This window comes from Bacillus rossius, chromosome 2 (genome assembly GCF_032445375.1).
Source record: "Bacillus rossius redtenbacheri isolate Brsri chromosome 2, Brsri_v3, whole genome shotgun sequence".
In the NCBI taxonomy this organism is placed as follows: domain Eukaryota; kingdom Metazoa; phylum Arthropoda; class Insecta; order Phasmatodea; family Bacillidae; genus Bacillus; species Bacillus rossius.
This window is the reverse complement of record NC_086331.1, coordinates 100,920,810-100,938,220: the sequence shown is the minus strand read 5'-3', so window position 1 is coordinate 100,938,220 and position 17,411 is coordinate 100,920,810. Positions and strand designations below refer to the sequence as shown.

The 17,411-nt window shown below is 36.4% G+C and overlaps 1 protein-coding gene across 3 annotated transcripts in view; it reads right to left on the bottom strand.

Moving 5' to 3' along the window:
- Positions 1 to 594: 594 nt before the first annotated feature.
- The window catches only part of LOC134529519 (transforming growth factor-beta receptor-associated protein 1 homolog), a 95,642-nt gene continuing 78,825 nt past the window's right edge, over positions 595 to 17,411 (bottom strand). Inside the window, exons 14-16 of one of the 3 annotated variants that reach the window (XM_063363693.1) lie at positions 14,426 to 14,532; positions 11,837 to 11,915; positions 2,935 to 3,019 (exon numbers count right to left, since the gene is read on the bottom strand). In XM_063363693.1, the coding sequence (XP_063219763.1) occupies positions 11,867 to 11,915; positions 14,426 to 14,532 (156 nt within the window). In that variant the 3' untranslated portion in view covers positions 2,935 to 3,019; positions 11,837 to 11,866. Of the gene's footprint in view, positions 3,020 to 11,836; positions 11,916 to 14,425; positions 14,533 to 17,411 lie in introns of those variants that run through there. The other 2 variants (XM_063363692.1, XM_063363694.1) reach the window with 2 other exon arrangements.

Genomic DNA, 17,411 nt, shown 5'->3' with positions numbered 1-17,411 from the left:
AAAAAGACCTCGACTCCATGACCTTGTGCATTCTATGTGAAGTAGCCTCCAAAGAGTAAGGTGACCGGATGCACTGCAGAGAAGCTAGAATGTGCCACACTGCAACTGTTAACAACTTTACACAAAAAAACAGTTGATACAAGCTGTCCAGAAATGTACGCTCCCAACCGTTGCTAAAACCAACAATTAAATTATAGAAATATCATTATGCATTGTGAACATTCGACTAGAAGCATAAGTAACAAAAACATTACAATCTGTGGTGTTTGAATACATGAGCTCTCTTGCAATCTATAAATTATCAACATCTGAAATCTACATGTTTATTATACATTGGGCAGCAGAAAGGTAACCCACCATGTAAATGGAAATCTATCAAAATAATTTGACTGTTCCCTTAAAATATTATACCCATAGCTAAAATCAAGAGGTTACAATTCCAGCCTTATCAATACCATACATGCTACCCGACTTTCTGAAGAACAGAGGGAACAGGTAGTCACTAACCTAAAAATCAAAGAATAGGGGTGAGACTGCTACAGTGCAAGACAATTAATTAAAATTAATAAAATATAATAAGGTTTCACTATGATATTTAGAATATATAAAATTTATTTATGTAATACTGATTACAACAATTCTTAAAGTTATACATAAATAAGCATGAAAATGTAGGTACATTTAGAAAAAACTAATTTAAGTTCATACAATTTTTTTTACATTCCATGTCAATATTTTTCACACACTATTTCATTAAATACATACTAAATGAGTATGAAGGAAAAACAAATTCAATCTGTGCTCTGATATTTTTACACTGTTTGTACACCGGTAAATAAACATCAAACAAAATAACAATTGAAATAAAATATTTGTAAATATACAACAAATAGGGTCAAAAAAAAATTTCATTAGCTGGTTAGTTACCGCACAGTCTACAATAAAATCTCTTTTAACATACTAGTTGAGATAATGATTGCTATTATTGCGAAGAGATCTGCCTACCTCAGGGTGTATAATAATGAGTGCACAGAACTTGTCAATAAATGGAAAAATGTAACCTTACTGCTTGCTACCTATATTTTGGCAAGTTAAATGGCTATAACATGTATTTTCAAAGTGGTATTTATATGCTAGAATTCAGATGCTAGAAGATCAAATGTGTTAGGGATGTGTAACATATACATTCATCATCTGTCATGGCTCGTACACAACAAAATAACAGGGTCACCATACATGCAGCCAGACAAAAAGACAACAATATGCCAGTTCAATGCCTTACATGTGGGCACATTTAACGTGCACACCCAGTCACCCTTGTAGGTCTTACACATGCCCAAAATAGCACCAGGTAGGCATCATTTTACCTTGAGAAAAAATACACCCTGCTGGCACACATCTAGGTGCTTCGCTGACAATGATGGCAGAGTAACTAACACAGCACAATGCAACAATTTTTTTTTCAACTTCATGGAAACAATAATACATTAGCGAGTGAATTCATGGTTCCCTGACTAGCAAGGTTATGAGCTATAATACAAATAATTTATTTTAATGTGCGTCAATAAACACAAACTTCATTCTACTACAATTACAACAAATAATATACAATAATGTGCAGGCATTTACAAATATAACAATTTAAAAAAATATATACAGTGAATTCTCTCTCTAGTATCACCCCCATATATGTACATTTTGATACAATGATTAACAAATGTCCCTTGAATTGCATCTCTAAATCAATGGGCATATATAACATGGGGATTTTGTTGTCAATATTACCTCGATAATACATACATATTTACATCACATAAGAACAATTTATTGAAGTGTTTTGATACGTAGCAATATTTTTTTAATATTCATACTCATTTACAATTTAACCATAAATATTAAGCTTCTTTAAATGATACAATTTTTTTTTTTAGTTAAAAAGTAGGGGTACCAACAACATAAGCATTAAATTACTCTATGCAGTTATGAAAGAGGTACCTAGTAACCCAAAGACACCATCTTAGTTTCAACTATCTTTAGGCCATTGTCTTTTTTTTTAGATGTGAGTCACAAATTATACTCTATGTAAAGTATTCTTTTCTCACTTTTAAAAAATACAACACAATAATTACATGAATATTTGCTTATGGTTTTGATCATTAGAGGGTTTGGTTATGTTTTTTTCCCTCTTCTAGTTCCTACCTGTGGAAGATTTCACACTCCTAATGATGATGGCAGTCATGTTATTTATTGTTTACTGAATATAACCTTACCATAACCAAACAGTTCGACTTTTAAACAGTGTCGTAAAAATACAATTGATTTTGTAAAAAATATGTTAGTAAAATTTGTGTTTCTGTGCACCTATGCTGTAATAAAACTGTAATCATGAGTAACAAGAACTGTGTAAGCATTATTATTGCTACAAAAAAAATTCTTAAAGCTGTTGAAACTTGCCAGAAATTAGGCATGACGAAATATTTTTATTGCTTCAATGACACTGTCGGCAATCATAGTGAAAAGAGAAAAAATGGAAGGAAATGCAGGAAAACTACATCAAAGGGGAAAAAGTTTCTGTCTCATATTATTTTTCTTAAACATATCCATATTTTTGTAATGTTTTTTACGTATAAGTACCAGTACATTAATTACTATAATTGTATTTAAAATCATTTCCATACCAATGTATGCACTGTATTAGTGTTTGAAATCTATAAATTACGATGATTTGGCAAAACCTTTACATACAGTACCCCTCTATAAGGTAGTATCAAATACTTAATAAAGAGAATTCACTGTAAATGTAAAGAGTTCATTTTGACTTCACGAGGTAACCCAACATGTATCACTGTAATAAAGTTAGTGTATTATGTTACGACTACGCTAGACAGTAGGTCGAAACACTTGCCCTGTGAGAGGGCAGACATTGCTCTGGCGGGCACAGCCCACATGAGTTAACACATCGTTGGGATAGCGAGCAAAACTGCCATCCACGAAGGGCTTCTTGCACACCACACAGTAACTGAAATAAAAACATAACCTAATGCAAAACTTTTTAATAGTAACAGATTTCTTACATATCTTAATTGACAATGATATTGAATCTAGTTTCATGTTAATAAAAGAAACAAAATCAAAAGATACATTATCTAACCATGCAGAAGAATTTATAATTCTTGGGACACTCAAACAAGTAAATCAGTCAGAAGCCCAATATTGATGCACTCATACTTTAACATATTTAACACACTTCTAATTTCTTAAATTTGACACTCTTTATGGTTCGTTTTATGTTTTATCCACAAATGCAAACAAGGTTTTGCATTTTTTTATAATTGTGAAATTCTTTCCATTTGTTGGTGGGAATAAGATTTTTTAGAATTTTATGAAAGATTATCTCCCCCTCCATCACCCTCCCTGTGTACACCCCTGAGATGGATGAGTTTAATTTTCAATATCAATTACCAGAAAATGTTTTGATCAAGAAAAAGTAGATTATTTTATAAAAATAATTTTATATTCAAGAATATATTATAAGGTGAACCTAGTTGAATTTAAGGTAAATTCACTATGAGTTTTTCCCCTTAGCTTATTTTCAATTCCTCGCCAATAATTTCTTATTAAAAGCCATTATAGTAGTTTAAACAACTATCCTACTGAGAAGCATCTGCTATGCTACCCTGAAATTGTTGACATTGACATCAGAGACTGATTCTTAAACTTCAACATGGCTAAAACCCATAAGCCTAGTTTTAATGTTTCCTAGGAAACATACACTATTTGGCTAAATTTATTCCAGTGTCAGCCACACTTTCTTAGAGCCTCTTCTGTGCCAGTTGGCATGAAGAGAGAGCTGTTATGGGACAGGCCTTAGCAGCAGGCCAATATGTTTGGCAGAACACACTGGGTCCATGGAGCTGTAGCATGTCTGCTACAGCTCTGGCCTGGATAAATGGTAGATTTTTTATATTTATTTTTTGGCTCCCCTGGTAATAGAAGTTATTTTGATTTACGTTTGTTATATTTGGTTTAACGTAAAAAAAATATATGAAACTGTAATTTTTATTTAGTCTTCTTAATTTGTTAATTTTAATGGACTTTAGTTATTATATTGGTCTGGAAGGTTCGAGAGCATCATCGATTGTATCGCTCCGCGGCGAACGCACGTGGCGGAAGAGCTGTGTGTCTGACGTCAGCGGACATATGGAGTGGGTCTGACGTCAGGGGACGAGTGATCGGGAGTCGGCCTGTGGGCCTAGCCGGTGGCGGACGTGTCGAAATAAAGCGGCTTGGGCATGGTGATGCTTCCACTACGAAGCGATTATGAACGGCTTGCCCTTTAAACGGTTGGGGAAGCCGTATACGTAGGACGTGAGGGAGCGATGAAGAGGTTGGTGAATATCGCGAGCATGTTTTAAGGAGGAAATACGTGCGTCGACGACACCTCCGAACCAGCATGACGGGAACTCGTCGCAGCAGAAAATCGCAACTACGGCAACGTCTAATGGTGATGGTTCGCCATCATTTTACGCTCGTGAGTAACTGAGTGTACCAGGTGACCGGACTTCTTGACGTGGAACGCAAGTAAGTGCCAGCCATGCCACCGCCCCATTGACCCTTTTTTTTAATCACATCAAGAAATGATAAAGCGTGGATTTTCCAAATGTAATTAACTTACTACGCAATCTGATTGTTCAGCAGTTGGTTACATTCCGCGTGCAAAAAACTATACTCGACAGACGTAGAAGTGAAAAGACCGTCAGCGTTAGACAATGACTTAAACTGTGAAAGGCCTTTTGTTTTAAGCCAAAATTTTGGAACTAGATACATTTTTAAGATATTTATTGGGATGTTAATATGTGTTAATATGTTGTTACATTACGCTTATCAGATGCAAAAGTTTATCCTTTAATATTTATAGTTGTACTATGCCTGGCGCGTCAGAGGTTGTTTTAATATGTTATATAAATATATATCTATAGTTAATATTTTTTTTGGGGTAATTATATTAATTCTTCGGAGCTCCGAAGTATAAGATCAGAGTATACCGTTGGTAGTAATTGTTGAAGTATTTTGTGTATAGTTTAATAGAAATTTTTTTTAATATAATACAGTATGTATTGGAAGTGGTTCGTGCCGATTTGTGAGAAATCCTTTTATGATATACTTATCTAACTATTAAATGGTGCCATATAAATATCTCTTTTTTTTATAACTTGCTGTCCCCTCTCACTGTTCATAATCTTACTAATAGTGTTGTTGTGTCTGCTATCTGTTTGGATTCAAATATTTTTTTTTGGGGTTTTCCTGCGCTCGCGGTACGTGTCATTAGAGCCTTTTTACGGTGTGGCGAGGCGCGGGAGTTGTACGTGTTGGCTAGGGTCAGGGCCAAAACGTTACAAAGTGCGCCACTCTGCTTTGAGCAGTGACTGGAGGGCAGCAGGTGTAATGTTATTTCTTGTAAGGGTTATGCGCTTTTTGGGGATGCTGGGTTTTTTTAGCAGGTTCATACCCGATTATGCCACCTTGTGCGCCCCTTTAAATGAACTAAAAAAGAAGGGAGTAGCCTTTGTTTGGGGTGAAGCTCAGAATAAAGCTTTCCAGGAGTTAAAACGCGCCATTTCAAGCCCTCCGGTGTTGGCCCTTCCAAATTTTGATAAAAAATTTATTGTGCAAGTGGATGCGTCTAGTTTAGCCCTAGGGGCGGTTTTATTGCAAGAAGGAGAGAGGGGTTTACAACCTGTTATGTTTGCTAGTAGGACGCTCAATAAACATGAAAAAGGTTATAGTGTATATGAGAAAGAGGCCCTCGCTTGCGTCTATGCCTTAGAAAGATTTGAGTGTTATTTAGAACACGATGAATTTGAACTACATACGGACAACCAGGCCCTAACTTGGCTCTTTACTCATCCTAAGCAGCTTGGGAAGATTGGGCGGTGGGTGATGAGATTAAGTCGTTTCAGATTTAAGATTCGTCACATCAAAGGGCAGGAAAATAAAGTGGCCGATGCTTTGTCGCGCATGTATAATCCCGAAGAGCATGTTGTAGAAAATGAGGACCAATCAGACGAGAGCGAATGTGAAGAGGAGGACGGGGTGGAAGTTAAAGAATATTTAAATGTTTTAGGAGACTTTCCCGAAAGTTCTATAGGTATAGAGGAATGGCAGGAGAGGGATTGTGCCGTCAGAAATATTCGTAGTAAAGTAGGGGGAAAGGGGTATGAAAATTTCCAACTTTTTAAAGGAATTCTATATTGGGTGAAAGATGGGGTAAAAAAGGTATATGTCCCTGAGGGCTTGACAAGTGTGCTTTTAAGATATTTTCATGATTCTTGTGTAGGAGCCCATGGTGGAAGTGAGAAAACAGAGGAAAGATTAAAGGGGAAGTTTTATTGGCCCACCCTAAAAAAGGATGTGGATGAGTATGTTAAGCAATGTCATTTGTGTCAAGTGTGTAAACAACCCCGCAATAGTAAGGTGGGAAAATACTCGGTGGAGAAGATCGAGAGACCGTGGGAAAGAGCATTTATTGATGTTTTTGGGCCCTTACCACGCACCATGCGAGGAAATAACTGTTTGTTAGTATTAGTAGACGGGTTTAGTAAGTTTTGTATAATGATGGCTTTGCGGGAAATGAAGAGTGTGCAGGTGGTACGGGCATTGGTGGATAAAGTTTGGAGTTTGTATGGGGGTCCGGAGCTACTGGTTTCCGATAATGCCACTTATTTTATGAGTACCATGTTCCAACAAATGTGTTTCCGATGGGGGGTGAAACATATTACTACGAGCCCTTATTATCCCAAACCCAATTTAGTTGAGAGAGTAAACAAGAATATTAAGGTAGCCTTAAGCATTTTTCACCAAAAAGACCCCCGCCACTGGGATGATTCGGTGCCTTATCTGAACTTGGCGTTTAACAGTAGCAAACACAGTGGAACAGGTTTTACTCCTGGAGAAATTTTTTTGGGTCGAGAACTCTGTCACCCCCTATTAAATGTTTGGGGGATCAATCCGGAATGTTTAGAGGTACATAGTCCTAGACGACTGGAAAATATGTGGAATGAAGTTGCTATCAATTTGGACAAAGCTAGGAATAAGATCTGCTCGCAGTATAACAAAGATCGTATTCCTAATCCTTATCAGATAGGTGAAAAGGTTTTGTGCAGACAATATATACTTAGTAATAAAAAGGATTTTATTTCTGGGAAACTTCAGCACGCTTTTGCGGGGCCCTTTGAAATAACTAGATTTCTAGGTCCAGTCACGGTTTTGCTACGAGATGTTAGGAATGTGTATAAAGTAAAGAAGGCGCATGTTTCGCAGTTAAAAAAATATATTATTCCAGGTGGATAATGAGTTGGGTAGGTTAAGAGTGGAATGTTTTTTTTTTTGTTATGGTATTTGATTTATTTTTAAGTACTGTCGGTTATAGCGGTTAGTCTTTGTACCTTTGTTAATTGTTGGTGCTATCTTGTCAATACTTTGTTCCTTTGTTAGGTGACTTTGTGTAGTTTTCTCTCCTTTTTATCTTTATTCTTGTTCTTACTTGCCCTATTAATTGTACTTTAATTGTTACCTTTTATTGTTAGGCTATTCGGTCCTAGGATGATTACCGCTAAAACGATAATGGTTTGGATAAAACCTTTTCTTTAATTGCTTCAACAATGGTTTTTTTTGAGCGGGGTGATTTGTAGCATGTCTGCTACAGCTCTGGCCTGGATAAATGGTAGATTTTTTATATTTATTTTTTGGCTCCCCTGGTAATAGAAGTTATTTTGATTTACGTTTGTTATATTTGGTTTAACGTAAAAAAAATATATGAAACTGTAATTTTTATTTAGTCTTCTTAATTTGTTAATTTTAATGGACTTTAGTTATTATATTGGTCTGGAAGGTTCGAGAGCATCATCGATTGTATCGCTCCGCGGCGAACGCACGTGGCGGAAGAGCTGTGTGTCTGACGTCAGCGGACATATGGAGTGGGTCTGACGTCAGGGGACGAGTGATCGGGAGTCGGCCTGTGGGCCTAGCCGGTGGCGGACGTGTCGAAATAAAGCGGCTTGGGCGTGGTGATGCTTCCACTACGAAGCGATTATGAACGGCTTGCCCTTTAAACGGTTGGGGAAGCCGTATACGTAGGACGTGAGGGAGCGATGAAGAGGTTGGTGAATATCGCGAGCATGTTTTAAGGAGGAAATACGTGCGTCGACGACACCTCCGAACCAGCATGACGGGAACTCGTCGCAGCAGAAAATCGCAACTACGGCAACGTCTAATGGTGATGGTTCGCCATCATTTTACGCTCGTGAGTAACTGAGTGTACCAGGTGACCGGACTTCTTGACGTGGAACGCAAGTAAGTGCTAGCCATGCCACCGCCCCATTGACCCTTTTTTTTAATCACAGCAAGAAATGATAAAGCGTGGATTTTCCAAATGTAATTAACTTACTACGCAATCTGATTGTTCAGCAGTTGGTTACATTCCGCGTGCAAAAAACTATACTCGACAGACGTAGAAGTGAAAAGACCGTCAGCGTTAGACAATGACTTAAACTGTGAAAGGCCTTTTGTTTTAAGCCAAAATTTTGGAACTAGATAAATTTTTAAGATATTTATTGGGATGTTAATATGTGTTAATATGTTGTTACATTACGCTTATCAGATGCAAAAGTTTATCCTTTAATATTTATAGTTGTACTATGCCTGGCGCGTCAGAGGTTGTTTTAATATGTTATATAAATATATATCTATAGTTAATATTTTTTTGGGGTAATTATATTAATTCTTCGGAGCTCCGAAGTATAAGATCAGAGTATACCGTTAGTAGTAATTGTTGAAGTATTTTGTGTATAGTTTAATAGAAATTTTTTTTAATATAATACAGTATGTATTGGAAGTGGTTCGCGCCGATTTGTGAGAAATCCTTTTATGATATACTTATCTAACTATTAAATGGTGCCATATAAATATCTCTCTTTTTTATAACTTGCTGTCCCCTCTCACTGTTCATAATCTTACTAATAGTGTTGTTGTGTCTGCTATCTGTTTGGATTCAAATATTTTTTTTTGGGGTTTTCCTGCGCTCGCGGTACGAGTCATTAGAGCCTTTTTACGGTGTGGCGAGGCGCGGGAGTTGTACGTGTTGGCTAGGGTCATGGCCAAAACGTTACAGAGCAAGGAGGTGTAGTACTACGACACTGGGCTTGCAGTCAAGAGGACCCACGTTAAAATCCTGGTCCAATCATTCCTGATTTTCATTTTCCATGCTTTCTTGAAATCACTCCTAACAATAGGCCCCAATATTCTTCCCTGTTCTGTGAAGTTGTGTTGTGCAACTTAAAGGCAGTTTATGGCACTCTTAAATCTTTAATTTTCATGGAGTTTAATTTTTGACGATGAACGCCGGCTGCATGCACGAAAAAGTGTCCCATTACGCACATTGTCCCGTTATGCTCATTGTACGCTTGCGCCGCATCTATTTCTCTTCCACTCGATTGGAACAACCATCGATTTGACTGTTTCGTGGCACATTTAACTTGAAACACTCCCATTTGTTTCCTAATTTTCCTATCATCGTCATATCCTTAACAGAATAACACAGATTGGAAGAAGTTAAATAGCAAACATGTATAAAAGTTATAGTTAAAATAATCTCTTCGTTAATGTAATAAACATATTTGAATTAATGAGTGCAAATAAAAGTAAATTTATCAATTAAATTGTAGATTTCATTTCACTCCTTCTTTGTATCTATACAAAATAGTGATAATTCAATAAAAATGATTCAATTTTATTCATAAAAGTATGCAATTATTTCATCAATGTTTTGTTATGACGTCACGTTAAACTATCGTCCGTAAACTGACTTTACAGACAACCAATTTTTTTATCTATAATTTTAAAAACCAAATCTAATATTTTTTTGTTTGGGAGTGAAATTTTAGCTTTCATCGGCTGTTTGTGCACATGTGCGTAAGGACGTGCTTGCAAATCGAAATACTTGCGAATGGAATTCATGATACGCGGTAGTCATTTTCTCTAAAAGTGGATGTGGTTATATATTAAAGAAGTATAAATGCATTTGTGGTCATCTCTAACAACCTTAACTTGTAGAGAAAGTTAATGTAAGTAACTAGTATAATTGACCTAAATTTTAGTGGGTAAAGACCATGTGATAATAGCACTATGCTGGTGGATGTTCTTGTGAAGCTGCCGGTGCTAAACATTGACTGTATATGTTTATGTGCACTCATCAAATACTTGCATATTTTAATTATTTTGAAATATAGCTTTTGTTCAATTACACTTCTGTTATCTAATTGCAGCACATTTTATAACTTAACAAAATTATTTCAGTACATGGGTCTGTAAATTCAGTTCCTATTAAATAATGCATTAATGAGAGAACAAATAATATTAAACATATAGGGGACAACAAAACACTTGTTTATGTTCACAAACACATTTTCAGCCAGCAAGATTTTGTGAAAGTTCTTGTTTTAATGAAACCTATTATGCTTGTTAATATTTTGTTTATTTCATGGAATATTCTTTAAATGATAGTATTTTTAATATTGCTAATCTAAACTAACCAAACCAATTGTTCAAACCATTTTACATTATTTTAAATAACCAACTATTCACACATTTTAACAGTATTTTGTTCAGTGTTAAGGCTAGTTTAAGATTGAGTAATTAAGAACTAGCAATAAGAATAATTCAAAAGTGCAGATCCTTCAAAATGAACTTAGGTTAAATGCAAGTATTTGATGATTAAATTTTAACTGTTAAAATTAGGGCTGCGTGGCATCCCAAAAGTGGAAAGTTTTTATTTTCACTAAAATCAGCAACATAAATTTTGAAACAACTAATACAGAGAAAGACTGTTTACATGGTTTTTCAGACACACAACTAACATCTGCGTTATTATCAAGCTGTGTTTTACCAGGAAGGGAACCATCCATTAGTTACAAACACGCGACTGTAAAAACGCACACGTATAATGCAGTGCTCGCTCAGTACTAAGGTTTGTTCAAAATGAGGTAAAGGAACCTTTTATAGATAAGGTAGAAAACATTCTGTCACAAACATAAGGAAGAAGAACTTCGTTATTCTGACATGCTAAATTTTTTTTTGGTAGACAAATGCACAGCATACGTCCAGGTGCACGACAATCCTCACCCCCCTCAAGTAATACTGCCATGAACAATGGTTCACAACTCTGGCAATTACCTCCTCTCGCGGGCTGACATTGCCTGTTTCACCCTAGAATATAATCTACAAATTGAACAAATAAATATGTATTATTTATCAGAAAATTATTTTTTTTTACTAACTCACTACACTCCTTTCATTGTTTTACTTTAATAAACTTTCAGCATGCATGTAAACTAAAGTTCTTAATAATGTATGTGTGTATATATATATATATATAATTTTTTTTTTTTTTTTTTTTTCATTTTTACTGATTCAAAACTTTTGGCTTAATTCACAGCAGCAAGCATTCAGGAATGATATTCAAAAGTAGATTACAAACTATCAAACCAATGAGAGGAGTTCACTAGGTTATAATTTCTGATGACCTGACTGATAAGATGGTAAGCTCACGTAAAGGTGCACAACTAGGTCCAGATTTTAAAAACCAGCTTCCAAAATATTCTCTGGCTGCAACCATTTCAACCGGTACCTATCTAGTACCATGAACATTGTAGTGCACACCAACCAACCACCACTGGATGCTGCCTCAGAGAAGCGTGCTCTGTTTGCACCAAAATGCTTCTAACGCATAACTCTGAAGCTGCAGCATATGAAACTAGAGTTATTTATAAGAATGGCAAACCTTGGCTGACACACTGAGCAGGACCCTAGTTCAGGAGGATGTACTTGGGGATGACAGCAATACATAATTTGTTGTGATGCTGAAAAACATTAGCATACATCAACATTGTACCTACACTAAGAAGTGCCTGGCAATTTACAAGAGCAGATAGTATGTTCACTACATGAACTATCTTAAGAATAAAGAAACCGTGGCAGATACAATGACAGAACATTGGTAATGTATAGATAAATTAAGTTGAACAGGAACTATTCCCCTCCTATGAGTCCGATATGACACATCCACCCCGCCCTTGCAGTGTTTTAATATCCCACCTCTATGTGTGCGGGTGTTTCTTTTAATTATGTAAAACCACTGCCACATCCTTTAATTAATAACACTATGTGACATTCTAAAATTTTTGTAACTATATTTTGAGACTTAAAGGTGATTTTAGAAGTATTTTTTATGCTGATGTCAAATATGATTTTACTCTTTTTGTATCATGTAAGGCTTATACAATCAAATTCTGAGTTTTTTTTAAGTGGCAGTAAGAAACCCCTGGCCTGAACAAGCGTGTTCGGATGTTAAATTGTGCATAACTTCTTTAATTCTTTGTTTATAATGATGATTGTGGCACATAATTTAGATAATAATGTAAATGAATCATTAAAACTGAAAACATTAAAAAATGTAATGTTGCAAGAGAGAATATTGCTGAAAACTTAAAATTAAGTTGGTTTTCACCAATTTTCTCTCTTGTAACACACAGTTTCGCCTAAGATATTTTAAGAAATTTAGTTACCAAATACTGGAAGCAGTCACCTTCTTATGCAAGTGCTTTAGTGAACTGTTTCATTAATCTGAGTTTAATGTGAACAGGAGGTAATAGTATCTTGCTTTGTTGAACAAGTGGTACATTTATTATGTTCTGTGAACCGGGTTGTAGTTTTTTTCTTTTGGGCCAGTCTGTCTGCTTCTGGTGTTTGTCTTTGACTCTGCTGTCCCATTCACAAAAAAAACACTGCATTTTTGTGCAGCCAGATTGTAGACAAGTAGTATACAAACAACTTTTAAATTGCCGTAAATTGTCCAAGAATGTTTTTTCATAGTTCACACATTTTAGCAGAACTTTGAGATTTTCATGTGTTTCCTTGAGATGCACTGAATGCGCAATGGGTAATGAACCAAATAATTTTTATTATGTAAAATTACAACTTTGAGACTACTTTTGGACGAGTCTATAAATAACTTCCACTCACTCAGATTGTGACGTTAAAGAAGTTTAATGCTGGTTCATGTTAGTGGTCACCGCAGTGAGCGGGCTCAATCCATGTACGAAATACACCCCCAAAACATCATATCTCACCTCCAGCTTGAATCTGACCTTGCACACATCCAAAATGAAAGGCTTCATTTGGCCTTCAGTGCAATAGACGACGTGTGTCATTGGAATACGCACAAAAACGTGATTCATCAGACCACATTACATTTCGCCAGTAGGCTACTGTCCACTTTCAATGATTTCTAGCCCATTGAATATGTGCAGCTTCATGTGCCTGTGTGAGCAATGGGCTCTTGCGAGGTGACCAACTCAAAATGTTCATTGCATGCAGTTCCCGTCGCAATGTTCTCTCGTTAACTGGTTGAGATGGACTTTCATTCACTGACTGCAGCAATTCCTATCAGATTTGGAAGCGATTTTGATTCACATGCCGTGAAACGCATCTTCATTTCCTCTCAGTCAGGATCTTTTCCCGACCACAATTCTGATGCTGTGCTTCATGGCCACATGTAGTACACCACTGTTTGTAGACATGTTGAACAGCTGCGATACACCAAAAAAAATCCAGCAACTTCACGTACGATCACCAAACACGATTGCTCCTTTTTGCCATTCTGTCACATCCTTACATCTACTCATGTTGAAGTACACTGCCCGCTTGAAACATCAATGTCTCACTGATCACTACTGCCTTATGCTCATGTACAGGCAGTGCATGTGCGACTGAGCACGGGACTTGTTCGCTGGGCCATCTGTACAGGCTTAACAATCCATCTGTACAAGTGCACAACGGTGTGACTAATTTCTATCCGGTGAGCTTAATTCATTCCTTTATTTTAAGCTTTACATCATGATGGAGAAGTCATTGGAGTGAGTGAAATGAGAATAGAGCACTGAAGGAATAGTTGTGCAGGGGAAACAGGAGTACCCGAGAAAACCCACTGGCTGGCCCAACATCTGCCATGTATACACTTGTGAAAAATGCTTGGTTCAACCCCACTGCTCAACCCTGAGGGTTCACTGAAGAGAAATACATGACACAGTCGAGGCAATTGAGACAGAAACAGCCATGGCCTTAAGTAAAAATCAAATCCCAGAATTTGCTTGAAGTGATTTCAGAAAACTAATCTAAATTCAGGATGGCGAGAGACAGATTTGAACCATGGTCCTCCATAAATCAAGTCCAATCCGTTACCATTACACTACCTCAATTGATTTTTCATTATCTAATTCATGAATACTACCAACAAATTGTAACCAACCTGACAGCTCTGCTACTAGATAATGTAGCCCAATCTTCATATTACAAAGAGAAAAATACTTACTTGTTTTCATGTAATGTAACAAAATGCCTCTGAACTTCATACAAAGAAAATTTCTTCTGCAAATTTTGGCCACGGGAAAATGCACATGCAACCTTGTTCATCCGATACTGAAAAAAAATAATGCACATAATCAGTAGTTGGCAATAAGTGCAGATCATTGTAAATGCCTGTCAAAACCACAATGAATTCACACAATTGGCTAGGAGCTGTAATCAAAGACCTCTGGTAAAAGAGGCAAGCCAAGAAACATGAGTGTTTTTCCATCCACAAATGGGAGGTTAGCAAAGCAAAAAATATCAAGGCTTCTTTCAAAAATGTATTACAAAAAGTTAAATAGTTAGGAGATCCAGAGCAGTGAGATGCATTGTGCAACCTGATCACCAAAGCCTTGTGACAGATAGGCTGACATAATTAATTTGTTAACATTTCACAGCAACTTTCGCCATGTGTTTGTAAATGCTATCACTTGCGCATCTTTTTTGCACCTATTATATAACACTTAGGAAATAAATGTGAAAAATATTTGGAACATAACCACAAATACAAACTAGTTATAGCGTTGAATATATAGAAATAGCAATGATAAGAAACTAGGAAGAAAAAAACATTGACATAAACATGTATAAAACTCACTAAAAACTTTGCTGATGCACAGGCACTGCTGCCAACACTTGAGGGTTGCCAGCAAGCTGTTTAAATAGTCAAACCACACACACGCATACACAGGGGTCGACACACTATGCATCGAGCTCTTAAGGAAGGGCTCATCAATGTTGCCGTGTATACATGAACAAGCATGGCCACACATGTCCCTTATACACTGAACTGAACCTGTAATGACATATGAAAACTTACTCCTGATTCTTGCAACATAAACATGTTGATATCCCCAAATACCTGAGGGAAGTTGTTCATTTAGTCAAGGGTGTTAAATATGAGACCCAGAATAGCTTTAAATATGGCCCACTGCAAAATATGAAGTTTCTATGAAGTGTGGCTCCAATGTGTGAAGTTTCAACTTAATCTATACTAATAATAAAATTGTTCGAGGTAAAAAGTCTATACATTGGATGAAATGATGGAAAAACTATTGTAAATGGCTACTAACATTATTTCAAATTTAAAAAAATATATTTTTTACAAATTTTTGTCTGCTGTTTGTTTGTCTACCTGTTCCAGCATCACTCTAAAACTACTGAACTGATTTTGATGAAACATTTTTTTTGTTAGTAAGGTCATTGCCTAATTAAGACACTAGGCTAAATATAATTAAAGAATTCCCCCTTAAGGTGGTTGAAAAGGAAGTACATATGATTTTAAGATAAACAATTATATCTCCAAAGCTAATCAAGCATAAGGAAATAATAGGTACCAATAATAAACATACCAAAACAACCAACCACAATTTTACCATTTTGCAAAATTGCTCACAGTGATCAAAATTATACTCGCACAAGGAAAGCGCGCCTCTTCCTGCCTGCGCACACAGCTCTCCGCTCACGCAAGCATTTTGACACTAGTTAAGGGAATCCTAGTGTAAGTTCATCTTGGCCGACACCTCGGAGCTGTGGACGTGACTCTGCGGTGTGTGATGTCAGAAAATAACCGTTAATTTTTGCAGTACTCATTTCCATAGACTTTTGGTTATGTCCGAGCACGAGTGCATTTTGCTAGAATTTGTTCAGTTGGTGAACAAAATTTTCGCCAAGGACTTGCATAAACGTCACTTCTGCGCAAAACTGACATTTATTTAAGTTTCATCGACCGCGAGGGAACATGGCCTTTTTCTGTTAGTGTCCAGAGAAACTCCGTCAGAGCATGGAAGGCTTGGACATGTTTTGTAATGCTGCATTTGCTCCGCAACATCCAACTTAAGTTATTCTGCAACGAGTTCAAGAGACAAAATAATTCTTTCATTATGGGTGTTCAAGGGAGTCGGACATGTCATTAAAAGCTATGTTAAGTTAGATATTAGTCATATATATGTAACAAGTATGTGTTAAGTGCATGTTTAGTAACATTTCGAAACCAAAACTACTTTTATTAAACTTTTTATTTTAAATTTTAATGTCCTAAATACATTCATACATATCGATGTACTTATATTTCTTTTTGTAATGTTTAAAGATATATTTATTGTAAATGTTTTCAATATTATCCTCTGAAAATTTAATTTGGTTAGAGCCAGAAGATTATTTTTTCTATTCTATTAAGAATTATGGTCATTTGAACAGAAAAAAAATATGGTTGCAGTTTACTTAGAAATTGAAATTATAATAGGGGTATTATGGAATCATATTACCAGAGGATATAGCCATGTCTGTTCACTTTACGCTGATACATGATTTGTATTTATACGATGAAAAATACAGCTGTGGTGTATGAATACATGGAGACGTGTCGCTCTTGTGCGAGTAACCGACTTCGTGTTTCGTTCCTGCGTGACCCTCGTCTTCGCGTGTCCGTCCGCTGGCGCTCGAGGTGTCATTGCTTGGAACTACGTCCAGGAGCTCCCACCAGCCGCGCGTTCGTCAAACACTACTTTTGCGCGCATTTTGTGTTTTCTTTCGTGAAGTGCATTTGTTAGTCGTTGAAAATATTCTTCCGTGCGCCATGCTGAGGTCTAAACCACCTCCGAGCCGCTCTCACAAAAAAAGCAAGAAAGCAAGGATCAAAAGGAATTTTTGGCTGGAGAAAAAAGCTAAGGATACCGAATCTGAAAAACTTTCACATATTTTCATTGTGTGTATTTAGTTGTGTCTATTGGTATATCCTTGGACAATGTGTAGTTTTAAATGTATATTTGCATTCCCACACTCTGTACTCAATTTTTATTTTCATAAATATATAATCACCTACATCTAGCCCACAGTGGGGCTGTACACAATTTCTCTTTCAGTCGCCACTACTTGGACCCTTGTGTCCTATTCCTTTGGTACCGCCCTCATGAAGTGATCTCGGGACCTTGTCTCCGGGTTAGAACGTT